The 27735-nt window shown below is 53.7% G+C and overlaps 1 protein-coding gene across 1 annotated transcript in view; it reads left to right on the top strand.

The window, feature by feature from the left end:
- Positions 1-7429: 7429 nt before the first annotated feature.
- The window catches only part of ADAMTSL3 (ADAMTS like 3), a 140689-nt gene continuing 120383 nt past the window's right edge, over positions 7430-27735 (top strand). Inside the window, exons 1-2 of the mRNA XM_054713175.1 lie at positions 7430-7460; positions 26904-27366. Of these exons, the coding sequence (XP_054569150.1) occupies positions 7430-7460; positions 26904-27366 (494 nt within the window). The remainder of the gene's footprint in view (positions 7461-26903; positions 27367-27735) is intronic.

The raw sequence follows: 27735 nt of genomic DNA, 5'->3' as shown, positions 1-27735 counted from the left end.
GGTCCCTGGTGGCGGCCTGGACCCCGCAGATGGCATCCGGCGCTTCCCACACGGCCTCCCTGGTCCCTGGTGGCGGCCTGGATCCCGCAGATGGCATCTGGCGCTGCCCGCCAGGTGTGCCAGTTACCGACGGTGGCTTGGACCCCGGGGTGGCATCAGGCGCAGCCCGCCAGGCCTGCCCGGTCCCCGATGGCTGACTGGACCCCACGGGCTGTGACAGGCACTGCATGTCAGACCTGCCCAACCCCAATGGCTGCCTGGACTCCACATGCTTCTTGGGCATCTTCTCCTTCACCTCCTTCTTCCTCCTTTGCATCCTCAACTTCTTCCCTGGCACCTTCTTCCTCTTTCTCTCCTTCCTCTTCGTCAGCCACTTCCTTCTCCTCCTCATCCTCTTCAGCGTCTCCTTCAGAGGGGGGTTCGTCCTTAGCTTCCCAGTGAACCCCGCAGGTGGTGACAGGCGCTGTCCGCCCGGCCTGCGCCGTTACCGATGGCAGGCTGGACCCCGTGGGCGGCGTGAGGCGGTGCCCACCAGGACTGCCTTGTCCACGATGGCTGACTGGACCCCACGGGCGGGGCGGCGTCCACCAGGCCTGCCCGGTCCCTGATGGCGGCCTGGACCCTGCAGGTGGCGACAGGCGCTGCCCGCCATGCCTGCCTGGTCCCCTATGGCGGCCTGCACCCCACGGACAGCGTCAGGCGCTGCAAGAAATGCTAAAGGGACTGCTGTAAAAAGATGAAATAGAAAGGTAAGAAGAAACTCAGAATAAAAAATAAGAATGGCAAAAAGCAACCTACCGCCCAGCCAGTTTAGCTCAGTGGATAGCGTGTCGGCCTGCAAACTGAAAGGTCCCAGGTTCATTTCCGGTCATGGGCACATGCCCAGGTTATGGGCTAAATGCCAAGTAGAGGGGTGCAGGAGGCAGCTGATCAATTATTTGCTAACATCATTGATGTTTCTCTCTCCCTCTCCCTCTCTGAAATCAATATATATATAAAATCACCGCTACTTTAACAAAGAAAGAAAAAATCTATGAAATACTCAAAACTTTGAAAATGATGAGAATTTGATGTAGAATTTACAGTTGATTAAATGAAGAGAGAATTCATCAAAATTAGCTGCAGAGGGAAATGTGAGTGAATATACTATCAACATGAAGAAAGGCCAAAAAGTTACAAAGTGACCCCTTTCCACCCTGACCGAAAGGTTCCAGGTTCCATTCTGGTCAAGGGCACCGGGGTTGCAGGCTCAATCCCCAGTGGGGGGCCTACAGGAGGCTGCCCATCCATGACTCTCATCATTGATGTTTCTGTCTCTCCCTTCCTCTCTGAAATCAAAATCAATAAAAATGTATTTAAACTAGAGGCCCCGTGCATGACATTCGTGCACTGATATCCGGGGGTACCTCAGCCCGGCCTGCACCCTCTTCAATCGGTGTCTCCTCGGGGGATGTCTGCCTGCTGGCTTAAGCCCGCTCTCTGCGGGGAGCAGGCCTCAGCTGGCAGTCAGACATCCCCTGAGGGGTCCATAGCGCTGCCACAGAGGCAAGAGAGTCTCCCTCCACCACTGCTTCGCTCGCCAGCCATCAGCCCAGCTTCTGGCTGAGCGGCGCTCCCCCTGTGGGAGAGCACTGACCACCAGGGGCAGCAGCTCCTGTGTTGAGTGTCTGCCCCCTGATGGTCAGTGCGTGAAATAGCAACTGGTTGTTCCGCCATGCGGTCATTTACATATTAGAGTTTTATTATAGAGGATAATAATAAAAGTAAAATCCTATATAATAAAAGCCTAATATGCTACGTGTCTGGTCTTCCAGGTGGCTATTCAACCAAAGTGTAATATGCTAATGATATGCTAAGACCACTCAACTGCTCACTATGAATGCACTGACCACCAGGGAGAGTCAGCTGGTCCACCAGTCACTATTATGCGCTCTGACCTCCAGGGAGCAGACAGTCGAGCAGTCACTATGACCTGCACTGACCACCAGGGGGCAGACGCTCTGACTGTTAGGTTAGCTTGCTACTGAGGTCCGGCCAATGGAGTCTGAGCAAGACAGGCTGGACACACCCTGGAGCCCTCCTGTGGTCCCTGCCTGGCTGGCCAACCTCCCGTGTCCCTCCCTGGCCTCGATCATGCACTGGTGGGGTCCCTCAGCCTGGCCTGTACCCTCTCACAATTTGGGCAGAGGGACCCCCTCCCCTCAGTGCATGAAGTTCGTGCACAGGGCCTCTCAAATATGTAAATATATAGTCACTCCCTTCCCAAAGGGTAGAGAGTTGGAATGGTTTGGGGGAAAGTTTCTTCAAACCTGTGCTATTTAACCAACTCTTGGACACAGAGAAAAAAGACAGATGGGCTGGTTCCAAGCAGCCCTGCCCAGGACAAGGGGGGCTGTGCCCCAGTCCTGACCCAGCTGCCCTTGAGGGGAGAGGGTGGCTACTCACCCAGTCAGGCCCACAGCACTCAGCCCAGCCATATTGATTCACCCTCGGGATAGCTGCCTTCATCCCCTCGGCTCAGTTGATCCATTTTCTCCCATCTCAGAGGAAGAGTGCTCCTGTCCAACCCCCCTAAGGGAATGTGGGGACACTGAGGCACAGGGAGGGAGGGTTCCCAGCCCAATCCTCACTTGGGTGAAGTCAGGGATAAAGGAGCTGGGAGCTAATGGCCAAGGAGAGGCTGGGTGACTTCTGTCCTGGAGAAAAGAGGACGCCAGGGGTGGGCGCCAGGGAACAGGGGGGCCCTTGGCCATCCAAATGGATATGCTGAGGGCCCAGAAAGAGGAGTTCTTTGTTTTAGGTGGAGGCTGGAGGGGGAGGCGTTTCTTTGTGGAGGGGGTTGTAGGTCTTGGGAGCCCTCAGAGCCTTTGGAGGTCAGATGCCTCGAAGATGCTGACCTGCTGGGCTCGGCTTGGACACAGGCCTCCACCAGGTTGCTCCAAGCCCTTCTGTGGCTGGCCTGGGCCATGGACTCGAGACTTCTGGTCCCTGTGCAAAATGACACTGTCAGCCACACACCGAAGGAGCTGGGTCTCCTGTCTGGTGACCTATCCCGGGGACGGCTCCTTGGAGATAGTTTCTCTCTCTCTCTCTCTCTCTCTCTCTCTCTCTCTCTCTCTCTCTCTCTCTGGTTAATCCTCAACTGAGGATATTTTTCCATTGAGAGAGTGGAAGGGAGGGGAGGAAACAGAGAAACATGGATATCAGAGAATCACAGTGAGTGGTTGCCTCCAGCACACACCAGGACTAGGGCTGGGGAACCTGCAACCAGGTACATGCTCTTCACTGGAATCGAACCCTGGACCTTTCAGTCCGCAGGCTGGCGCTCTATCCACTGAGTCACACCAGCGAGGCCTGAGATGGTTGCTCTCCATGCAGGTGACAGTGGGCTCAGCGCTCCAGGGAGACGCGCGATATTGATGATATTGATCAGACAATGACGCAGTAGCCCGGACTCCAGGCAGATGGCGCCCAGAGCACGGCATGGGGCCCGAAGGAACCGCCCAGCAGCCCTGGGCCTCTTCCTCCAAGGCGGGTCCCTGGGTCTCTTTGCTCCCCCCATAGGCGCCTCTTGGAGCGTCCCTTACCCAATGGCGCCAGAGGGGGGCACTGTTGCCTGTGAGTGAAACCAGGTCAGGTCCCAGAAGCGCGGATAAGGGGTGCCCGTCTCCCCGCCCACGGCCATCACAAAGCGGGGCGCATCTCAGCTTGTGCGCGACCCGAAGCGCTGCGTGACCCCCGCGCCCCGCACCACCGACCTTGTCCCGGGGCCCAGCTTCCTAGGCGGGTCTTCCCCGCCGCTGGGCGTCCTCCCGGTCTCCAGACAACAACGTAGCGGGGGCGGAGCCAGCGGCCTCATTTGCATACGGAGGCTTGGCCAATGGGCAGCGCGGGGGGGTGGGGCTTGGGAACGCGGTGTTTTCAAACGCCCGCGCGCGGGTGCGGAAGTGACCGTGACCCAGGCGGTGAGGGTGCCCGCGGCCCTGGAGGCGGGCGCAGCGGAGCCCAGCGCGGGGGGACCGGCCCTGGTTCCCCCGGGGCGGCGCCTCCTGGAGGCCCGGCCCAGCGCAGAGACCACGCAGCTCCGGGGGCGCCCTTCCGCGTTGTCGGTGGGGAGGCTGAAGAAGCGGTTACTCAAAGCCAGCCAGGTGGGGGCGCGGGAAAGTGGGGGGCGGGGTCCCCGACGCTCCGGGACCTCCGGGGCTCCAGGTCTGCCCGCCTACGAGTGCGCGGGGGCGGAGTGAGGGTCTGGGGGCGCAGAGGGGGAGCGACCGGGGACCCCGCTGGGGCCTCTCCCCCTTCCCACGCGCTGGGAGGAGGACGCAGGGAGTGAGTGCGGGGTCCCCGCGGGCTTGTGGGGGTCGGGGGCCCTGCGTCCTGCCCCCCTCGGGCCCGGGACTCCCCGCGCGTGCGCCTAGCGATGGACCCCTTGGACTGCGCCTCCCTCCGGGCCAGGGTTCCCCACCGCCGTCCTTCCTCCCCCTTCGTCTCTCCAGGTCGCCCCGGCCTGGGCCCAGGTGGGGGGACGCCTAGACGGACGAGTCCATAGTGTTAGACACGCCCCCACGCACGCGCAGAGGACAAAGCGGGGGAGTCCCGGAGGGCTTCCCGGAGGAGGAGGCGATGATGGGAGAATGAAGTAGGAGGAGCAGTTGGGGGTTGGGGGCTGGGGGCTGGGAGGAAAGGAGGAAGGGCGTTCGGTGCTGAGGAAACGAAAACTGGCCTGGAGGCGTGAGATTGGTGTACGGACACTGGTGGGTGCGGACGCTGGGGGGTGCGGGCGCTGGGGGGTGCGGACACTGGTGGGTGCGGACGCTGGTGGGTGCGGGCGCTGGTGGGTGTGGACGCTGGGGGGTGCGGAGAAGCCGATTTGTATTCCAGTCCTGCAGCCTCTTCCGGCCACGGCAGGGCGCACCCTGTAAAACCTGCCCTATCCCTGCACCCCTGGACCTGCCCTGGGCTCTCCCTCCCCACAGCCCCCCAATGTTGCTGGAACCAGGTGAGGGACGTCCTCTGGAATGCACATTCCTGAGGCCTCACCCCGGGCCTTCCACCAATGGGCTCCTGGGAAGCTGCTGGGAGGAGCGGCTGCTCTTCCTGGTGCCTCCGTCCCAGGCCTGGGCCCTCTCTGCCCTCCACCTCTCCCCTTCCCTGGATGCTGCCGGGGTGAGGTCGGGGTTCCGGCTGGGGGCCCCGGGTGGACTGGGCTGCCCTTCTGGGAGCTGCTCCTCCAGGAGGGTCAGATGTGGGGGGAGAGGGTGGACTCCCTGCTGGCCCTGGGCGCTCTGAGGGCTCTCTGGGGGCAGGTGCATCGTCTGTTTCTCCTGGAGCCCCTTCCACGTGCTCTCACCTACAGTAAGAGCATCATGAACATCTGCTGAGCGAGTGACATCGTGTACCTTCCTGTGTCCTCAGGTACGGTTACTCCTTCCAGCTGGGGAGGACCCTAGTTAAGTTAATAACCATGGACCTACCTATACAGTTTAAGTTTAAAAATTTTGATTCTCAAAAGAAATTTCAATCGTTGTCCTGTGGATACTTGGCTCTGTTGACTAATGAGTCTTAAGTTGTGGGCTCCATCCCCAGTAGGGGGCGTGCAGGAGGCAGCCACTCCATGATTCTCTCTCACCACTGACGTTTCTGCCTCTCTTTCCTCCTCCCTTCCTCTCTAAAATCAATACAAACGTGTTTTTTTAATCCTTGAAAAAATGTTTCGTATCTGCCTAAGATAACATGACTACTTTTTACAACTGCTATAGGTATTTCCTTGTGTATGCACACTAATGTGTTTTACTCAGTTGTCCATTGCTAGATGTGGCAGTAATTCCAAATTTTAATGATGATAATGTTGTCAGAAATTTACTAGTACTCATATATTTTCATTTTTTTAAACATATATTTTTATTGACTTTTTACAGAGAGGAAGGGAGAGGGATAGAGAGTCAGAAACACTGATGAGAGAGAAACATCGATCAGCTGCCTCCTGCACACCCCCCACCTGGGGATGTGCCCGCAACCAAGGTACATGCCCTTGACCGGAATCGAACCTGGGACCCTTCAGTCCACAGGCCGACTCTCTATCCACTGAGCCACACCGGTCAGGGCTGTATTTTCATTTCTTACACTGCTTTTTGAATTCCTATCAAATAAGTTCAAAGAGTGAAATTGTCTCAAAAAGATTGAACATTTTAATTTTTATGGATGCTCGAAATTATTCTCTAATAAGGCCCTAGCCGGTTTGGTTCAATGAATAGAGCATGGGCCTGTGGACTGAAGGGTCCCGGGTTCGATTCCCATTCAGGGCTCATAACTGGGTTGCAGGCTCGATCCCCAGTAGGGGGCGTGCAGGAGGCAGCCAATCTATAATTCTCTCTCATCATGGATGTTTCTCTCTCTCTCTCTTTCCCTTCCTCTCTGAAATCAGTAAAATATTTATATATTTTTTAATCCTTGAAACACCCCCTGCAGAAGGCAGCCGGTTCTGCCCCGGCTCTCGGGGGCCACCCCTGAGGACAGTGGCTTCTGACAGAGGGAAAGGTCACAGGGTCACCCAGGTGGGCAGCCGCTGCATTGGTCTTTATTTCATTTTTTTAAATATATTTTATTGATTTTTTACAGGGAGGAAGGGAGAGGGAAAGAGAGTTAGAAACTTCGATGAGAGAGAAACATCGATCAGCTGCCTCCTGCACACCCCCTACTGGGGATGTGCCCGCAACCAAGGTACATGCCCTTGACCGGAATCGAACCCGGGACCCTTGAGTCCGCAGGCCAGCGCTCTATCCACTGAGCCACACTGGCCAGGGCTGCACGGGTCTGTAACTGAGCTGGCCAGGGAGCCCCTGTGTGGACCAGGGGAGGAAACAGCTTAATCATTTTTCCACGTCTCTGTATAGTTGGCCAGAAACATACATGCATATATACGCATATATATTTTCCATTTCTCCTAACGGTGGAAAAAGTGAGATCTTGCCATTTTGAGGTAACCCGGTTTAACTCGATCCCCTCCACTAGAACGCGGGGGGCGATCTGTGTGTTACTTTGTCGATTCGGGATCGAAACCCCATCGTTTCGCTTGAAATATTTCGTCGGGGCTGTTGGGTTTTTTGTTTGTTTTTGTTTTTTTTTAAATTCACCTCTTCTTTTTTTTTTTTTTAATATATTTTTATTGATGTCAGAGAGGAAAGAAGAGGGAGAGAGAGAAACATCCATGATGAGAGGGAATCATGGATCGGCTGCCTCCTGCACGCCCCCCACGGGATCGAGCCCACCACCCCAGTATGTGCCCTGAGCGGGAATCGAACCTGGGACCCTTCAGTCTGCAGGCTGACGCTCTATCCACTGAGCCACACCAGCCAGGGCAGGGGCTTTGGTTTTCACTCAAAGATTCTCTCCTCCCCGCATCTCAGCCCCAGGATGCTGCCCGGGCGGGATGGGGAGCCCACAGGACCTGCTGGTGGCAGGTGAGGGCATTGGCCCAGGTCGTCACCGCCTCCCCAGCTGGGAGAACTGCCCCTCGGGTCCCACTTGAGTCTGTGGCCCCAGCCTGTGCCTCGGGGTTACCAGGTCTCTGCATTTTTTCTTTAAGAAATTGATTTCAACCCAACTGGCGCGACTCGGTGTTTGAGCATCGACTTATGAACCAGGAGGTCACAGTTTCATTCCTGGTCAGGGCACATGCCTGGGTTGTGGGCTCGATCCCCAGTGGGGGTTGTGCAGGAGGCAGCCGATCCATGATTCTCTCTCATCATTGATGTTTCTCTCTCTCTCTCTCCCTCTCTGAAAGCAATATATACTAATAAAATCATAATATGCTAATTAGACCAGACAGCCAAACGACCTTCCAGACGACCTTCTGAAAAAAGCTACAGTGGCAGAGGCCGAGGCCGAGGCTGAAGCGGTTAGGGGCAATCAGGCTGGCGGGGAGCAGTTACAGGGGAATCAGGCCGGCAGGCAAAGACAGGCGCAATCAGGCCTACAGGCAGAGGTAGTTAGGGGTCAGCAGGCAGGCAGAGGGGTTAGGGGCGATCAGGCAGGCAGGCAGGCAGGCAGGCAAGCAGTTAGGAGCCAGCGGTCCCGGATTGTGAGAGGGACTGGCAGTCGGACATCCCCCGAGGGGTCCCGGATTGGAGAGGGTGCAGGCTGGGCTGAGGGCCGCCCCCCCCCCCCACCTCTGTTCATGAATTTCGTGCACCAGGCCTCTAGTAAAAATATGTTATTAAAAAAAAAAAAAAAGAGTAGGAGGAAAGATCTGTCCATAGCCCTGTGGCCTGTGGGGTCGTGACTGGGCTCCCCTAGCATTGTCGTGGGTCTCGCGAGGAGGTGACAGCTGGAGGGCCGGTCACGGGCCGGCGTCCGGAGCGCGGGGTCTCCTTCTGGCTCTGACAGGGGCCCTGGCTCAGGTGCTGCCACCTGTTGGGGGAAGTCCCGCCTCCCTTTCCAGGAAAGGAGGGTTCCAGGCAGAGCTCCCCAAGACTACCTCCCCTGTGGCTCGGGACCATGGGAACCCCGAGGCCACAGGTCCCCTTTGGGTAAGGTGACCAGATGGTCCCGCTTTTGGCGGGACAATCCCCCGCTTTTTAACAATTTGTCCCGCGTCCCATGGCGCTTTTAAAAAAGTCCCTATTTTTGGAAAGAATCTCCCCAGTCACCCTCCTGACCCATGCGAGGTCGCATGCTGTGCTTGGAAATCTGTCGGCCTTGCGCATTGGAAGCGGTTTCTTTTTTCAAACCTTCAAGTGTAACTATTTTACTGTATTTTTTATTGATTGACTTTAGAGCTAGAGAGGAAGAGATGAGAGAGCGAGAGAGAGAAATTGATTTTTTTGTTCCACTTATACACTCATTGGTTGATTCTTTTTTTAAATAAATATATTTTATTCATTTTTTTACAGAGAGGAAGGGAGAGGGACAGAGAGTTAGAAACATTGATGAGAGAGAAACATCAATCAGATGCCTCCTGCACACTCCCCACTGGGGATGTGCCCACAACCAAGGTTCATGCCCTTGACCGGAATCGAACCCGGGACCCTTCAGTCCGCAGGCCGACGCTCTGTCCACTGAGCCACACCGGTCAGGGCGGTTGATTCCTGTTTGGGCCCTGACCGGGGGATCGACCCACAACCTTGGCGTATCGAGATGCTGTTCTAACCCGCTGAGCTCAGGGCCAGGGCCACGTTGGAATATTTTAGAAAACAGGAGAGTTTATTTTATAAAGTTCACATGTTCTGATACCAAAGCCTATGATAGCTAAAGGAAGTGACCAGAATATATAAAGGAAGTGATTTCATTCTTTTTAAAAATATATATATATTATTGATTTTTTACAGAGAGGAAGGGAGAGTGAGAGGGAGTTAGAAACATCGATGAGAGAGAAACATTGATCGGATGCCTCCTGCACACCCCCCACTGGGGATGTGCCCGCAACCAAGGTCCATGCCCTTGACCGGAATCGAACCTGGGACCCTTCAGTCCACAGGCCGATGCTCTATCCACTGAGTCACACCGGTTAGGATGTGATTTCCTCCTTAAATACAGATGCAAGACTCTTAAAAGAGTAGCAAGCTCCATCCAGCCATAGGATAAAACCATACACCAAGCATGTCACACTCAGAGGCGAACCCGGGCCAGATAAACAAGGTTTGCGTGGATGTGGCCGCAAAAAGACAAAAGCTCCCATTCTCATAGACACGTAGGTTTGTTCCGATGGAGACGTGCTGACGACAAAGGGCTGAGATGAACGAGTCATCGTTCACATAAAGTAACGGAACGTTTTAATAAAAATTAATATTTTTTTCTCGAACATTGACTCACCAGACCCTGAGTCACGGCACAGATGAATACGCGTCACGCAAATTAACCCATTTTTCTCGTTCTCCGGAAGCGAGGTATTTCCTGTTGCGCACACCAAGCCGGTCAGTCCGAGACGAAGGACGTGGCCATCGGCCGCTAGAACGTTTCGCTGCCGGTATCAGTGGGGAGAGATGGTGCGCCTGCGCGTAAGGCGCGTGAGGGACGTGAATGCAACTCGATGGTAATCATCAGTCGTTAGCGAGCGTTGTAGCTCGTTATTCATAATTATGTATAACAGGATATTGTAAAAATTAAGTTACAAAATTTTTATTAAAACCTTCCTTACAGCCCTAACCGGTTTGGCTCAGTGGATAGAGCGTCAGCCTGCAGACTGAAGGGTCCCGGGTTCGATTCCGGTCAAGGGCATGGACCTTGGTTGCGGGCACATCCCCAGTGGGGGGTGTGCAGGAGGCAGCTGGTGGATGTTTCTCTCTCATCGATGTTTCTGACTCTCTATCCCTCTCCCTTCCTCTCTGTAAAAAATCAATAAAAATATATTTAAAAAAAACCTTCCTTACATTCCATGATATTAGCTGGGCCGCATGTGGCCTGTGGGCCGCGAATGTGACATGCTTGCCATGTAACACATACGTAAGTGTGGTTTCTTTAAGGCAGGCAGTCATCATTCTTTTTTTTTTTTTTTTAATACTTTTATATATTTCAGAGAGGAAGGGAGAGGGAGAGAGAGAGAAAGATCCATGATGAGAGAATATCATCGATCAGCTGCCTCCTGCACGCCCCCCACTGGGGATTGAGCCTGCAACGAAGGTACATGCTCTTGGCCTGAATCGAACCTGGGACCCTTGAGTCCGCAGGCTGACGCTCTATCCACTGAGCCAAACCAGCCAGGGCTCATAATTTTTTAAAAATCTTATAAAATTAATCATTTTATTACTCAAAAAAATATGAACCAGTTAAAATTGAAGTGAAATTTTTTTTTGGGGGGGAACTAGATACTTTTCATTTTAAATCCTCACCTATCGATATGTTTTTGTTTTTTAAAAAATATATTTTATTGATTTTTTTACAAAGAGGAAGGGAGAGAGTTAGAAACATCGATGAGAGAGAAACATCGACCAGCTGCCTCCTGCACGCCTCCTACTGGGGATGTGCCCGCAACCAAGGTCCATGCCCTTGACCGGAATCGAACCCGGGACCCTTCAGTCCGCAGGCCGACGCTCTATCCACTGAGCCAAGCCGGTTAGGGTGGTTTCTTTCTTTAACTTAAAAAAAAAAACAACAACAACAAGAACGCGGCCAGAGAAGTAGCATTTAGCAATTTTGTGGGAAATTCCAAGCGAGTCTTGCTCTGGCTTTGATGGTAAATCAGAGGCCCCGCGGGGTGATGTCAGACGTGCCGCGGAGGGTCCAGGGCCTCGGGGCGTGTCTTTCAGGCCAAGTTCACGGCAGCGAGAAGACCAGGGCAGATGGAGGAGGAAGCATCCTGCGCCTGAGCCCCTGAGCCTCGGGGGCGAGGAGTGTAGGCAGGTGGACATCACCAGTGACTTCCCGTCATTGCTTCTTGGTTTTTTTTTTTTTAAGAAAAAGACCTTTGCACTGCCCGGCAGGCTCCGTGGTTGAGCATTGACCTATGAACTAGGAGGTCAGGGTTCGATTCCCGGTCAGGGCAGATGCCCGGGTTGTGGGCTCCATCCCCCGTGTGGGGCGTGCAGGAGGCAGCTGATCCTGATTCTCTCTCATCATGGATGGTTCTCTCTCTCTTCTCTCTCTCTCTCTCTCTCCCCCTCCCTCTCTGAGATCAATCCTATATAATAAAAGTATAGAATGCAAATTGTCTCCTTGACCTGGAGGTTGTCTGGGAGTTCGACCAGGGGCCGGGGTGGCTGGGGGAAGGGAGGGAGGCCCTGGCCGGCAGCCGGCAGCCACTAGGGAGCCTACCAGTGCACACATTTCGTGCACGGGGCCTCTAGTAAATATATGTATTATTTTTTAAAATTTATTTTATTGAATTTTACAGAGAGGAAGGGAGAAGGAGAGTTAGAAACATCGATGAGAGAGAAACATCGATCAGCTGCCTCCTGCACACCCCCCATTGGGGATGTGCCCGCAACCAAGGTACATGCCCTTGACCAGAATCGAACCCGGGACCTTTCAGTCCGCAGACCGACGCTCTATCCCCTGAGCCACACCGGTCAGGGCAAAATATATTTGAAAAAAAGAAAAGAAGAGAAAAAAAAAACCTTCGATGTTTTCACCGTGTAGGGGGGATTATAACATATGACATGCATGTCAGCGAATGTTTAGAAATTCCCGAGGAGCAGGAGTAGGGGCAGACGGTGGATGGAGGTACCGGCGGCTTTCATCTGTACCGTCCATCCCTGTGACATCCAGTGTCCACCTTACGCCGACGAGTCCAGGTGTCCCCCCGATTCCAGCCCCACAGGCATTTCCAGCTCAAAATGTGGCCGGTGAAGCCGTGGCCCAGGCTCTGCCTCCTCCCACCCTGCAGGTTCCGCCTCCTCTTACGTCTCCCACCTGCGGGAGTGACCCCGGCCCAGGTCAGAAACTGTTTTAGACGAGGGAGGGGTTGCTACGTTACACAGGCAGAGCATCCAAACCATCTCAGGCCCCGGCCGGTTTAGCTCAGTGGGTGGAGCATCAGCCTGCAGGGTTCTGGGTTCGATTCCAGTCAAGGGCACCTACCTCAGAGGCAGGCTCCATCCCCAGCCCTGGTTGGGGTGCATGCGGGAGTCAGCCAATCGATGTGTCTCCCTCACATCGATGTTTCTCTCTCTCTGTCTCTCACCCTCCCTCCACTGTCTCTAAAAAAAAAAATAATAATCCATGGAAAGGTATCCTGGGGTAAGGATTAACAACAACAAAATACAAACAAAATAAAAAGACTAAAAATAAAAAAACTATAGTTTAAAAAATAAATTAAAAATAAAATACAGCCCTAACCGATTGGGCTCAGTGGATAGAGCATCGGCCTGCAGACTGATGGGTCCCAGGTTCGAGTCCGGTCAAGAGCATGTACCTTGGTTGGGGGCACATCCCTAGTAGTGGGTGTGCAGGAGGCAGCTGATTGATGTTTCTCTCTCATCAATGTTTCTTTCTCCCTTCCTCTCTGTAAGAAATCAATAAAATATATTAAAAAAAAAAAAAAACCACCAAAAACAATACAAAGGCTACAACAGAAGGGCCTTTTGGAACTTTTTCTGTTTTTACGTTCATAATATAACTAGAGGCCCGGTGCAAAAATTTCATGCATGGGCTGGGTGGGGGTCCTTCAGCCCGGCCTGCACCCTCTCCAATCCGGGACCCCTGGTTCCTAACCGCTTACCTGCCTGCCTGCCTGCCTGATTGCCCTAACCACTCTGCCTGATCAACCCTAGCCGATCTCCCCTGCTGGCCTGATTGCCTCTGCCTCGGCCCCCGCCACCATGGCTTTTTCTGGAAGGACGTCCGGAAGGATGTCCGGAAGACATCCAGTCTAATTAGGATATTACCCTTTTATTATTATAGATAAAGTTGATGGTCAGCCAAAACCGGTTTGGCTCAGTGGATAGAGCGTCGGTCTGCGGACTGAAAGGTCCCAGGTTCAATTCCGGTCAAGGGCATGTACCTTGGTTGCGGGCACATCCCCAGTAGGGGGTGTGCAGGAGGCAGCTGATAGATGTTTCTCTCTCATCGATGTTTCTAACCCTCTATCTCTCTCTCTTCCTCTTCCTCTCTGTAATAAATCAATAAAATATATTAAATAAAAATAAAAAATAAAGAGGTAATATGCAAATTTGTCCTTTACGGTGTCCCAATTACGACCAGTCTGTGGGCGGGGACAGGGGGCGGGGGGACTTCTGCCCCCAGCGCTAAAAGTCACGCTGTCTGCGTGTGACCCCGCCCAGTGCTAAGGTGAGGCTGCCTGCCTGCAGCCCCAGCTAGGAACATGACCCTGCCTGTGTCCTGTTCAGCGCTGACGTGATGCTGCTGGCGGGCAAGGGGCGGGAGGGGGGAGGGCTGGGCTTGACAGGGGACCTCAGGCCACACCCCCCACCCCAGCTCCAGGCCAGGGGACCTCAGGCCATGTCCCACGCCCAGCAGGGCTTGACAGGGGACCTGAGTCTGTGCCCCCCCCCCCCCCCGCACCTGGAAGGGCTTAATGGGGGACCTGAGGCTGCGCCCCCCCACATGGAGGGGCTTGACAGGGGTGGGGCCAGCCGGGTATGGGTCACCTGCATTTCGAAGTGCATGTGGGTGGGTGGGTGGGGACTTGACTGTAGGTCCCGCGGCACGCCCCAGACTCTGACAGGAGAGATATTTTATATACATCTTGCTAGTTTTCTTTCATCTCTGACACTTACAGAGAAGGGCAAATAGCAATATTAACCTTTTGCACTCGGATGTCGAGATTAAAATTACTCTTTGAATGTATCAATAATTTGAAATATAAAAAAATCCAAATAAATAAGTTTGTATGAAAAGAAACTCCAGTTGTTTTATTCTACTGCCACGCTTTGTAAAATCTGGGGTATTTAAAAAATTAAATCCCGAGTAGAATAAAGGAATCGAGAAAAAAGCAAGCGAGTGCAAAGAGTTAAAATATTTCTTCTAATTAATCCCCTTTTAATGTGCACGAATTTTGTGCACTGGGCCACTAGTTTTTTAATATATATATTTTTTATTGATTTCAGAGAGGAAGGGAGAGAAAGAGAGACACATCCATGATGAGAGAGAAGCACTGATCAGCTGCCTCCTGCACGCCCCACACTGGGGACTAAGCCCACAACCCGGGCATGTGCCCTGACCAGGAATCGAACCATGACCTCCTGGTTCTTAGGTCAACGCTCAGCCACTGAGCCACGCCGGCTGGACTAAGAGATGATGGTTTAGACGTGAATTTTTCAGAAAGCCAAGTGTGAGCTGTTGAAGGCATGTGTATTGCTGTGCACTGTTTTCTTTATCTTAACGCTTTTACGAGTGAAATTTTTTCTAAAAAGTAGCACATCAATGGACGGTGTGGCTCAGTGGTTGAGCGTCGACCTACAAACCAGGAGGTCACGGTTCGATTCCCGGTCAGGGCACGTCCCCGGGTTGTGTGTACCATCCCTAGCGTGGGGCGTGCAGGAGGCAGCCGATCAGTGATTCTCTCTGATCATGAATGTTTCTCTCTCTCTCTCCCTCTCCCTTCCTCTCTGAAATGAATAAAGATATATATATATTTTTAAAATACAAATAAAAGCAGTCTCAGAAGCTACTGAAAGAACCTACTGGAACTTTCTCAAAATATACTTTTGTAGTAAAATGGAGAAAATTGATGATCAGAGAAGGGAGGGGACTTGCCCAGAATCCCCCAGTTTGTGGCCAGGCCTGGGCCAGTGGTGGGTCTCCTGACTATAACTTCAGTGCTCACCACACTCACCTTCTGTCTTTTTTTTAAAAAACTGTTTTTTATTTATTTTGCCGTTAATCCTCACCTGAGGACATTTTCCCATTGATTTTCTTTTTTTTTTTGAGGGAGAGAGAGTGGAAGGGAGAGGGAGAAACAGACACAGAGAGAGAGAGAAACATCGACGTGAGAGAGACACATGGATTGGTTGCCTCCGCCCACGTGGAACCAAACCTGCAACCGAGGCACATGCCCTTGACCGGAATCCAACCCGGACCCTTCAGCCCGTGGGCCGATGCTCTATCCACTGAGCCAAGCTGGCCAGGGCAGGCATGTCAAACTCGTATTTCTGCGGCCCAGCCAATATAACGGTATTTTTTACAATATCTTGTTATACATAATCCTATATAATAAAAGCCTAATATGCGAGGTGTCCGGTCGTCTGGTCGGCCATTCAACCAATCAAAGCATAATATGCTAATGATATGCTAAGGCTGCTCAACTGCTTGCTATGACGTGCACTGACCACCAGGGGGCAGGCAGTGGACCAGTTGATCAGTCTCTATGAGGTGCCCTGACCACCAGGGGGCAGACGCTCTAACCGATAGGTTAGCTGACTGCTGGGGTCCGGCCGATCGGGACTGAGTGAGACGGGCCGGACATGCCCTGGAGCCCTCCCATGGCCCCTCCCCGGCCCCGATCGTGCACCAGTGGGTTCTCTCAGCCTGGCCTGCGCCCTCTCACAATCCAGGCGGAGGTACCCCCCACACCCCGAGTGCATGAATTTTGTGCACCAGGCCTATAGTCCTATATAATAAAGAGGTAATATGTAAATTGACCATCATTCCAGCACACAAGATGGCCGCCCCCATGTGGACACAAGATGGCTACCACAAGATAGCCAGCAGGGGAGGGCAGTTGTGGGCAATCAGTCCTGCAGGGGAGGGCAGTTGGGAGGGACCAGGCCTGCAATGAAGGGCCGTTGGGGTGATTAGGCCTACAGGGGAGGACAGTTAGGGGCAACCAAGCTAGCAGGGGAGGGCAGTTAGTGGTGACCAGGATGGCAAGGGAGGGCACTTAGGTCTGACCGGGCCAGGAGGGGAGGGCAGGTAGGGGTGACCAGGCTGACAAGGGAGGGAAGTTAGGGGTGACCCGGCCAGCAGGGGAGGGCTGTTAGGGGCAATCGGGCCGGCAGGGGAGCAGTTAGGTGTCGATCAGGCTGGCAGCGGAGTGGTTAGGGGGTGATCAGGCTGGCAGGCAGAAGCGGTTAGGGGCAATCAGGCAGACAGGCAGGCGAGTGGTTGGGAGCCAGCAGTCCTTGATTGTGAGAGGGATGTCTGACTGCCCGTTTAGGCCCGATCCCACCAGGATGGGGCCTAAACGGGCAGTCGGACATCCCTCGAGCGGTCCCAAATTGGAGAGGGTGCAGGCTGGGCTGAGGGACACCCCCCCCTCCGTGCACGAATTTCTTGCACAGGGCCTCTAGTCTATATAATAAAAGCCTAAGCGACTGTTACAGCGGAATGACCAGAACGACTGATCGCTGTGATGTGCACTGGCCACCAGGGGGCAGACACTCGACGCAGGAGCTGCCCCCAGGTGGTCAGTGCCCTCCCACGGGGGGAGCGCCGCTCAGCCAGAAGCTGGGCTCACGGCTGGCGAGCGCAGCGGCGATGGTGGGAGCCTCTCCCACCTCTGCGGCATTGCTAAGGAGCAGCGAGCAGGCGGGCGGTAAGGAGCGAGGGGTCCCGGACTGCGAGAGGGCACAGGCCAGGCTGTGGGTCCTCCCCCCCCCCCCCCCAGTACACACATTTTGCACACTGGGCCTTTAGTTACGAATAACGAGCTACAACGTTCACTAATGACTGATGACTGTCACCGAGTTGCATTCATGTCCCTCACGCTGACGTTCTAGCAGCCAATGGCCACGTCCTTCGTCTCGGACTGACCGGCTTGGTGTGCGCAACAAGAAATACCTCGCTTTCGGAGAACGAGAAAAATGGGTTTGTTTGCGTGACCCTTATTCATCTGTGCAGTGACTCAGTGTCTGGTAAGTCCATGTTCAAGAAAAGAGATTAATTTTTATTAAAACGTTCCGTTATTTTATGTTGACGATGACTCATTCATTTCAGCCCTTTGTCTTCAGCACGTCTCCATCGGAACAAACCTACGTGTCTATGAGAATGGGAGGTTTTGTTCTTTTGCGGCCACATCCACGCAAACCTCGTTTAATCTGGCCCGTGCTAGCCTGTGCGTGCGACGTGCTTGGGCCAGGGCCTTACCTTCTGTCGCGCGGGGCGGGAGATAAGGGTCTTGTCCAGGGCAGAGTGCCATGAGGTCCAAGGCAAGAAACAGTCGGTCACGCCCCAGCCAGTGTGGCTCAGTGGATAGAGCGTCGGCCTAGCGGACTGAAGGGTCCCGGGTTCGATTCCGGTCAAGGGCACATGCCCGGGTTGCGGGCTTGGTCCCCAGTGGGGGATGTGCAGGAGGCAGCTGATCGATGATTCTCTCTCATCGTGGATGTTTCTATCTCTCTCTCCCTCTCCCTTCCTCTCTGAAATCAATTTAAAAAAATGTATATATTTTTAAAAAAGGAACAGTTGGTTAGGACAGGAAGCGGAATAGAAGGCCCCGCCCAGTCCCTGACGGAGGCCCCACCTTCCTGCTGGCCCAGCAGGTCACCAGCCCCACCTGTGAGGTTGGAGGAAGACAGCGAGCCACAGAATGTGGATAGAATGGTCCTCGTGGGAAGGCACTCTGCCCTTGACAAGACCCTATCTCCTGGCCCTCACGACAGTAGGTGAGCCCTGGCTGGTGTGGCTCAGTGGATAGAGCGTCAGCCTGGGGACTGAAGGGTCCCAGGTTCAATTCCGGTCAAGGGCATGTGCCTTGGTTGCAGGCTCGGTCCCCAATGTGGAGCGTGCAGGAGGCAGCTGATCCATGATTCTCTCTCATCATTGATGTTTCTATCTCTCTCTACCTCTCCCTCTCCCTTCCTCTCTGAAATCAATAAAAACATATTTTTAAAACATTAAAAAAAAAAGACAGTAGGTGAACTTCCAGGAATCCATCCCAAGAAACCAGAAACACCCACCAGAAAGGACAGATGCACCCCTATGTTCATAGCAGCACAATCGACAACAGCTACAATTTGGAAACAGCCCAAGTGCCCACCAGCAGATGACTGGATTAAAAAACTGGTATAGCCCTGGTGTGGCTCAGTGGATAGAGCGTCGGCCTGCGGACTGAAGGGTCCAGGGTTCGATTCTGGTCAAGGGCATGGACCTTGGTTGCAGGCACATCCCCAGTGGGGAGTGTGCAGGAGGCAGCTGATCGATGTTTCTCTCTCATCGATGTTTCTAACTCTATCCCTCTTCCTTCCTCTCTGTAAAAAATCAATAAAATGTATTTTTTAAAAACCTGTGGTCCATCTACACAATGGAATACTACGCTGCTGTGAAAAAGGAAGAACTCTTACCATTCACAACAGCATGGATGGATCTGGAGAGCATTATGCTAAGGAAATTAAGCCAGTCAGAGAAAGATAAATATCACATGATCTTACTCATTTGTGGAATATAATAGAAGTAATCCTGTTATTTGCAGTTTTACTATTTCCTGCAACTTTTGTGGTATTATACTATATTAGTACAGTTTTGGTAATATTATTAAAAGTTTTTTTCCCTGAAATATTAATGTTTATTTCATGTAAATGGCTGATTATTTTGTATCTACAATCTGGTAATAGATTTATTTTGTATATTGTAAAAAATATCAATAAAGATATATTAAAATAAAAAATAAAAAGGGCAGAAGTTGAGTGTAGAGAACACTGATGCTATAGTCAAAAATCCCACCACCATCCCTGGCCAGTGTGGCCCAATGGATAGAGTGTCGGCCTGTGGACTGCAGGATCCCCAGTTCGGTTCCGCTCAGGGCACATGCCCGGGTTGCAAGCTCCATCCCTAGTGAGGGTCTGCAGGAGGCAGCCAATCCATGATTCTCTCTCATCCTTGATGTTTCTATCTCTCCCTCTCCCTTCCTCTCTGAAATCAATACAAATGTATTTTTTAAAAATAAAAGATGGCCTAGATAAGAAGTTTTTTTTTAAAAAAGGTCACCACTGGTCCAGGCTGTGTGGGAGCCAATGGCTCAGTCCTGGCCTCCATCCTTAACTCAGGGCCCTCCTGGGAGGAGGCTGCCTGCAGAATCTGAACTGCCAACGGAAGTTCTGGCCGGTGTGGCTCAGTGGATAGAGTGTCGGCCTGTGGACTGAGGGGTCCTGGATTTGATTCCGGCCAAGGGCACGGACCTCGGTGGGGCAGGCTCCTCCCTGGACTGGGCCCTGGTCAGGACTCGTGCAGGAGGCAACCCATCAATATGTGTCTCCCACATCGAGTTTCTCTCTGTCTGTGCCTCCCTCTTCCACTCTCCCTACAAATCAGTGGGAAAACATCCTCGGGTGAGGGTTAAAAATCTATATATATAAAAGCCTAAGCGACGGTCGCAACCGAATGGATGACCGAACAGGCTGCATGGGATGACCAGGCCAGCAGGGAGGGGGGGCAGTTAAGGGTGATCAGGCGGGCAGGCAGGTGAGCAGTTAGGAGCCAGAGGTCCCGGATTGTGAGAGGGATGTCCGACTGCCGGTTTAGGCCCGATTCTACAGGGCCTAAACCAGCCCACAGAGATCGGGCCTCAACTGACAGGCGGACATCCCCCAAGGGGTCCCAGGTTGCAGAGGGTGCAGGCTGGGCTGAAGGGACCTTCCCCCCGCCTCTCCCCCGTGTAAGGATTTCATGCACTGGGCCTCTAGTTAATAATAATAAAGTAAACTGCCCAGGGGGAAAGAGACAGGGGCCCCGGGGAGCCGTGGTCTGCCCTGAGGGCACGGCGGCGGGGAAGCCCCAGCCAGCCCCGCTCAGAGGCCTTCTCCGCGCCTTCCCGAGGGCGGCGCTGGGAGCTCCGCTCAGCGCAGCCGCCACTCAGCGCATAATGTCCCTTTGAGTTCTCCATTTCACCTTGAATATTCATGTGGTTTCTGCAGCGGACCCCGTGATACGCCAGGGCTGGCTTTCCCTTTTGCTTTTCTTTTTTAAAAAAAATATATTTTATTGATTTTTTTACAGAGAGGAAGGGAGAGGGAGAGAGAATTAGAAACATCGATGAGAGAGAAACATCCATCAGCTGCCTCCTGCACACCCCCCACTGGGGATGTGCCCGCAACCAAGGTACATGCCCTTGACCGGAATCGAACCCGGGACCCTTGAGTCCGCAGGCCGACGCTCTATCCACTGAGCCAAACCAGTCAGGGCTCCCTTTTTCTTTTTTAAATTGATGTCAGAGAGGAAGGGAGAGGGAAAGAGAGAGAGAGAGATAGAAAAAAAAACATCCATGATGAGAGAGAATCATGGATCGGCTGCCTCCTGCACGCCCCACACTGGGGATGGAGCCTGCAATTTGGGCATGTGCCCTGAGCAGGAACCAAACCAGGACCTCCTGGTTCCTAGGTCGACGCTCCACCACGGAGCCACACCAGCCGGGCAAAAAGAACATGTTTCGAAAGACAAACCACCACCAAGAAGGTTACGTGTGCATTTGCTGATGAGAAGCATTGTGGCCGGAAGCTGACCCGGTGTTTCCCCTGCTTACAGGTTCAATAAGTTTGGAGAACGTAAGTGTGGTGACTGAAGAGGCTCACCTGGCCCTGGCGGGTGTGGCTCAGTGGATAGAGCGGCGGCCTGCAGACTGAAGGGTCCTGGGTTCGATTCCCGGCCAGGTCACATGCCCGGGGTTGTGGGCTCAATCTCCAACAGGGGGCGTGCAGGAGGCAGCCGATGGAGGATTCTCTCTCATCAGTGATGCTTCTGTCTCTCTCTCTCTCCCTCTCCCTTCCTGTCTGAAAACGATCAATCGATCAATATATACACTGAGTGGCCAGATCATGATGACCGCCGGACGTGTGTAGGCAAACTAGCCGCACGCTGCATCGCATGGGGTATGGAAGCCGAAGGTCCTGTTCGAACACCTTTGCTGTCTGCGGTTACCGAGATAAAACGTCTCCAACTCGCACAGTAACAAAGGATTGGACAGTGGAGCGTTGGGAAAAATGCCCAACGAAATACTGATGGGATGGGATGGTACTTATGCATTTATTGGTTGATTCTTGTATATGCCCTGACTGGGGGCTCAAACCTGCAACCTTGGTGTATCAGGAGGGTGCTCTAACCAACTGAGCCGCCTGGCCCGGGCTCACACATATATTCTTTTTTTTTTTTTTTAAATTTCTTTACTGATTAAGGTGTCACATATTTGTCCTCATCCCCCCATTCCCATCCCCCACCCCTCCCCACGGATGCCCCAACCCCTTTTGAACTTAACCGTTGGATAGGCTCATATGCATGCACCCAAGTCCTTTGGTTGATCTCTCCCCTTTACCCCCATCTTCCCCTACCCACCCTCTGAGGCCCGACAGTCCGATCGATGCCTCCTTGCTTCTGGTTCTGTTCTTGTTCCTCAGTCTATGTTGTTCATCATTTCCCCTAGATGAGCGAGATCATATGTCACTAGAGATATACTTATAAGAACTGAATGTGAGACGAGCAGTAATAGTTATGCTGACAGGCAGATGAATCAGTCTGTAGTGAGTTTCTTTCTGGACCAACAGTTCTTTTGAGACCCAATTTCAGTGTCCACCAGTTCCTTATGTGTACATGTCAGCACTGACCCCTCAGCTCGGGATGGTGGGCAAATGGTGGTAACGGAGGTCCGACTCCCTCTGGTTTGGTTTCACCCGGACCCGAGACCCAGCCTCACCCGGATCCAGGGGCACACGGCCTCACCCGGACCCGGAATCCAGCTTCACCCGGACCCAGGGATGCGTGGCTTCACCCGGACCCAGGTGCGCGCGGCCTCACCCGGACCCGAGACCCAGCCTCACCCGGATCCAGGGGCTCACGGCCTCACCCGGACCCAGGATCCAGCTTCACCCGGACCCAGGGGTGCGTGGCCTCACCCGGACCTAGCGATTCTTCTTGGCATCGACGCCATGAGACGTTGAAAGGTGATGTGAGGAATCTGACACCATGCCTGATGGAGAGCACTGTCGGTTCTGTGAGATTGGATGGTGGTGGAACCAGCTGCCTGATGGCTCTTTGAACTCCGTCCCACAAACGCTCCATTGGATTGAGAGCTGGTGATGGTGGGGGGTCACCTAAGCAAGGTCAAGTCTCCCTCATGTTCTGGAAACCACTCCTGCCCAATACGAGCACCGTGGCATGGCGCATTGTCTTGTTGGAAGAAGCCATCTCCACTGGGATACACCATCCACGTGACAGGGTGAACCTGATCAGCAATGATCCTTAGGTATGTGGTGCTATTCAGACGTTGTTCCACACGAATTAAAGGGCCCACATCATGCCAGGAAAACATGCCCCAAACCATCACACTGCCCCCACCAGCTTGAAGGGTTGTACTCATGCACGTGGGGGGCATGCTTTCATGCGGTTTCCGCCAAATTCTCCCTCTGCCATCTGCATGATGCAACCGGAAACGTGATTCATGGGACCCCATGACTTTTTTCCAATGCTCGACTGTCCAATCCTGTGTTCCTGTGCGAATTTGGAGACGTTTTATCTCGGTAACCGCAGACAGCAAAGGTGCTTGCACAGGCTTTGGCTTCCAAATCCCGTACGACGCAGCGTGCGGCTAGTTTGCCTCCAAACGTCCGTTGGTCATCATGATCTGGCCACGCAGTGTATACATTAAAGTAAATAAATAATAAAGAGACTCGCCTGCTAGAGGGCAACATCGGAAGCGCTCCGGGCTCCATCCTGGCTTTGCACTCACTATGTCCTGGCCGTGGGTCCCCTGAGCCTCCGTGTCCTCAGGGTTGGCGGGGGGGTGGGGGGGTGGGGGGGGTGGGGGTAGGTGGGAATGATGCTCCTATCTGTAGGGAAGTGGGCCTCTAGGGTCAGGTGACCAGATCGTCCCGCTTTGGGCGGGACAGTCCCGATTTTTAACAATCTGTCCCGCGTCCCGCGGCGTTTTAAAAAAGTCCCGATTTTTGGAAAGAATGCACGACAAGCTAGGGAACGGCGGGAGAACGGGGAGGGCATATACGGTTTTTGGCGGCGATGTGGCTGTTTAGCCAGGATATGAGTTTTATATTATTTTTGTTAATTTTATAATGTTAAACTTTAATAATAACCAATAATGGTTGAGAACTGATTATCGAGAACTGCTTATCAAAGTTCGCATTGTTGATCAGTTGTTAGAATTCGACCACCATTGTTTGGACTTAATGAACAATGGCATTTTTGGGGACTGGCAACGACGAAAACATTTTGTAACTGTCTCTCAGACGATACACATCGTACTGCGTGCTAGTAAGCTAGTTAAACAAGTGATGTCATTAGAAATCAGCTATTCAGATAATTTAGGTAAGTAATTTATTTATTTATTTATTTCATAAATACATCAATTTTCTTGAATTTAGCAGACAGTACTCGTATTATTTACATTTTATAGCGGCGGCAAAAAGTCTAGCGCCGGCCTTGAAAGTGACACTTACGACTTACATTACGGCAAATTCGGAGGAAAAATAATACAAGTTAGTATTGTTATTACTTAGAAAGAAATATAGGATTAAAATTAAAATAATTTTTAAAATATAGTTACTTTATAACAATCAAATTAATTTAATTTATAAACTAACAATAAAATATGTTCATGTAATTATGTACCTACTTACTGTGTTTTTAAGCAATATGTATATAATAATTTATAATATAATTTTAAATTATTTTTTTTAGATTTTTAACATAATGCGTAAGAAAAGGGGTTGCAAATTCAACGATGATCTAAGAAGTGAATTTCCTTTTATTAAAAAAACCGAAAGCGATTACAATATAGACCAAATTTTTAATCTGGTCACCTTAATCTAGGAACAAAGAATTGTGGGCATGGGCCAGCATCTGGGTGGAACCCCCCTCCCCCCGGCGCCTGCTGCGGTTGGACAGGGAAGGTGGAGGCCACTAGAAAAGGCCTCACCCCAATTTTTAAAAAATGGACCAATAGGGAGACAGCCAGACCTAGGCGGATGTCTGAGGAAACGGATGACCCCATAGTCCTCAGCCAATGAGGAGCCGGAGGAGGGACCAGGTAAACAGGCTGTGCTGTACCACCCCACAGGCAGACACCCACTCCCAAGAGCATATTGAAAGTCTCCTTTGCGCCCTAACCGGTGTGGCTCAGTGGATAGAGCGTCGGCCTGCAGACTCGAGGGTCCCAGGTTCGATTCCGGTCAAGGGCATGTACCTTGGTTGCGGGCACATCCCCAGTGGGGGGTGTGCAGGAGGCAGCTGATCGATGTTTCTAACTCTCTATCCCTCTCCCTTCCTCTCGGTAAAAAATCAATAAAATATATATTTTTAAAAGCCTCCTTTGTGCCATCCTTCTGTGTCCGGGTCCGTCATGTGAATTCGGAAGGGTGAGCATTCCTCACACGAGCTAGCTGTGCATAGGAAGTGGGCAGCCCAGGAAATGCTGAGTGTGGTACGTGGGTGAGGGCATGGGGGGGGGGGGGCTTACCTAGCAATCCCCTGCCCTTGGCTTTGTACCCCTGAGACTGGCCCCAGGCCAGGGACAGACGTTTTGCCTTAGTTCTCATCACCTCCAAAAGGCCACAGGAAATTCACCCTAAGGGCGGCAGAAATAGAATATTGGGGGCCAGCTAGAATGATAAGAAATATCAATCACGTTCGGATAACCGTGATTGTGCTGTTCCGATTAGGGAAGGGCCTTCTAGCCTGGCTGGGAGTTGCAGTGGCACCTGGGAGCTCACCTGGAGGTGCAGCCCCTGCTCCCCACCAGGGGGCTGCCTGTTACCATGGAAACATAACAACCTGGTTGCAGAAACCAAAGCCTCCAGCCCTTTGCATGTCACCAGCCCTTTGCATACCCACAGGCCTTTGCAAACCCCCAGCCCTTGCATACCCACAGGCCTTTGCAAATCCCCAGCCCTTGCATACCCACAGGCCTTTGCAAACCCCCAGCCCTTGCATACCCACAGGCCTTTGCATACCCACAGGCCTTTGCATACCCCCAGCCCTTGCATACCCACATGCCTTTGCATACCCACAGGCCTTTGCAAACCCCCAGCCCTTGCATACCCACAGGCCTTTGCATACCCACAGGCCTTTGCATACCCACAGGCCTTTGCAAACCCGCAGCCCTTGCATACACACAGGTCTTTGCATGTCACCAGCCCTTAGAACAAGCGTACTCAAACCTCGGCCCGTGGGCCACATGCGGGTATTTTTGCCGTTTTGTTTTTTTACTTCAAAATAAGATATGTGCAGTGTGCATAGGAATTTGTTCATAGTTTTTTTTGTTTTTTAAAATATATATTTTATTGATTTTTTTTTTACAGAGAGGAAGGGAGAGAGATAGAGAGTTAGAAACATTGATCAGTTGCCTCCTGCACACCTCCTACTGGGGATGTGCCCACAACCAATATACATGCCCTTGACCGGAATCGAACCTGGGACCCTTCAGTCTGCAGGCCGACGCTCTATCCACTGAGCCAAACCGGTTTTGACTGTTCATAGTTTTTTTTTTAAACTATAGTCCGGCCCTCCAACGGTCTGAGGGACAGTGAACTGGCCCCCTGTTTAAAAAGTTTGAGGACCCCTGCCTTAGAAGGTCCCCAGCCTTTGCAAACCCCCAGCCTTTGCATACCCACAGGCCTTTGCAAACCCCCAGCCCTTTGCATACCCACAGGCCTTTGCAAACCCCCAGGCCTTTGCATACCCACAGGCCTTTGCATACCACAGGCCTTTGCAAACCCCCAGCCCTTTGCATACCCACAGGCCTTTGCAAACCCCCAGCCCTTTGCATACCCCCAGGCCTTTGCATACCCACAGGCCTTTGCAAACCCCCAGGCCTTTGCATACCCACAGGCCTTTGCAAACCCCCAGGCCTTTGCATACCCACAGTCTTTGCATACCCACAGGCCTTTGCAAACTCCCAGCCCGTATTACCTGTGAATTGCCCATCTGGCACCCTTTGCCTACTTCCCAGGTCATCTCTGTCCTCCTCCCCAGTGTAAGCAGCCGCCTATGGTGGGGCAGAGCAGATGCTTGTGGGTGACCTGCTGCTCCCCACGCTGCCGGCGGGATTGGAATCAATGCCACCCTGTCTCTGCCGCATCGGCTCAGGGAGGGACAGGCGGCCGGACCCCTCGGTTGTCAGGTCAGACCACCACCGTTCCCACCCCAAATCACTATGGGGGCAGCTGCCGAGCTGTTACGCAACCCAGCTCGGCTCAAACGCGGTGGCTCCCGGTCCCAGGCTAAGAGGTGGCCCTACTCCGCGGCTCCCGGTCCCGGGCAGCCAGATGCAGGCGGGCGGCGAGCTCTCTGGAGTCCCGCGGCCCCTGCGCCGGGCGCTGCGCCCGGAGGGGCGCTGGTCTCCGGCTTGGGTCACGCCTGGCCCCGGAGCGCCTGAGCGTGGACGGAGCCAGCGGTTCCGGGCAAGCGTCCTGTGGTCGCTGGGCTGACTGAGCGGAGCCGGCGCCCGGGCGGAGGGGGCCTGCGGGGGCTGGAGGCCGGGGAGGGCGGTGGGGGGGGGGGGGCAGCCTCCCCACTCCGGCTCCGACGGAGGCGGGGCGCCCGGCTGGCTCGCACGGCCGCCTGCCTCTCCCCAGCGCACCCGCCGGCGGCGGCGGCGGCGGCGATCCGGCTCTGGCACCGCGCCTGGCGGCCGGCCCGGCGAGGAGTGGCTTCCAGGAAGCGGGCGGAGGCGCGATCCAGCCGCGTCTGCGAGCGCCCGGCCGGGCCCCTCCGGTCCCTTCCCGCCGACGACCCCGCGGGGCGCGCCGTGCACTTGCCGGCGGCGCAGGTGGCCGCGCGCGCCCTGCGCCCTGCGCCCTGGGTCCCCGCCAGCGCCGCGCCGCGCCGCGCGCCCCGAGGGGGCGGGGAGGCGGGGCGGCCCGTCTCGGCCCCAGTTCGCTTCCCGGCGGCGGCGGCGCGGCGGCTGGAGGTCCGGCGTCGGGGAAGGTCCGGCCGGGTCCGCACCCGGTGTCCGCGGGGCCGCCCGCCGCCCGTCCCCAGCGCGCGTCTAGCCCGCGCCGTCCAGGCTGCCCGTTCCGGACGCATCCGCGGCGCCAGGTGGGTGCTGGGCGCGGGGGGCCAGGGCGGGGGGGTCCCCCAGCGGGTAAGACGGGGCGCGTCTCTCAGAGGCTGCGGACACTTTAGACACATTTGGCAATTCAAACTTTTAAAATAAATATTTATGTTAGTGACTACCCTCCCCCCCCAAAAAAAAAAAGAAAAAAAAAAACCCTCCTCGGGCCGGGAGGATGCGGAGAGGGACGTCTCAGGCTCTGCGCGGGCGGAGCGGCCTCTGGAGTGATTTGGGGGGACTTTCAGCTTTGGGGGGGTCCAGGTAAAACGGGCGGGAGGCAGCCGGGAGGTCCCGCAGGTTGGCCGCGCGGGTCGCGAGCGCCTAAAGGGCCGGGGAGGCGCGGGGGGGCGGGG

The sequence above is a fragment of the Eptesicus fuscus genome, chromosome 25 (genome assembly GCF_027574615.1).
Source record: "Eptesicus fuscus isolate TK198812 chromosome 25, DD_ASM_mEF_20220401, whole genome shotgun sequence".
Taxonomy (NCBI): domain Eukaryota; kingdom Metazoa; phylum Chordata; class Mammalia; order Chiroptera; family Vespertilionidae; genus Eptesicus; species Eptesicus fuscus.
The sequence above is the reverse complement of the archived record's forward strand: the minus strand, read 5'-3'. Positions and strand labels throughout refer to the sequence as shown.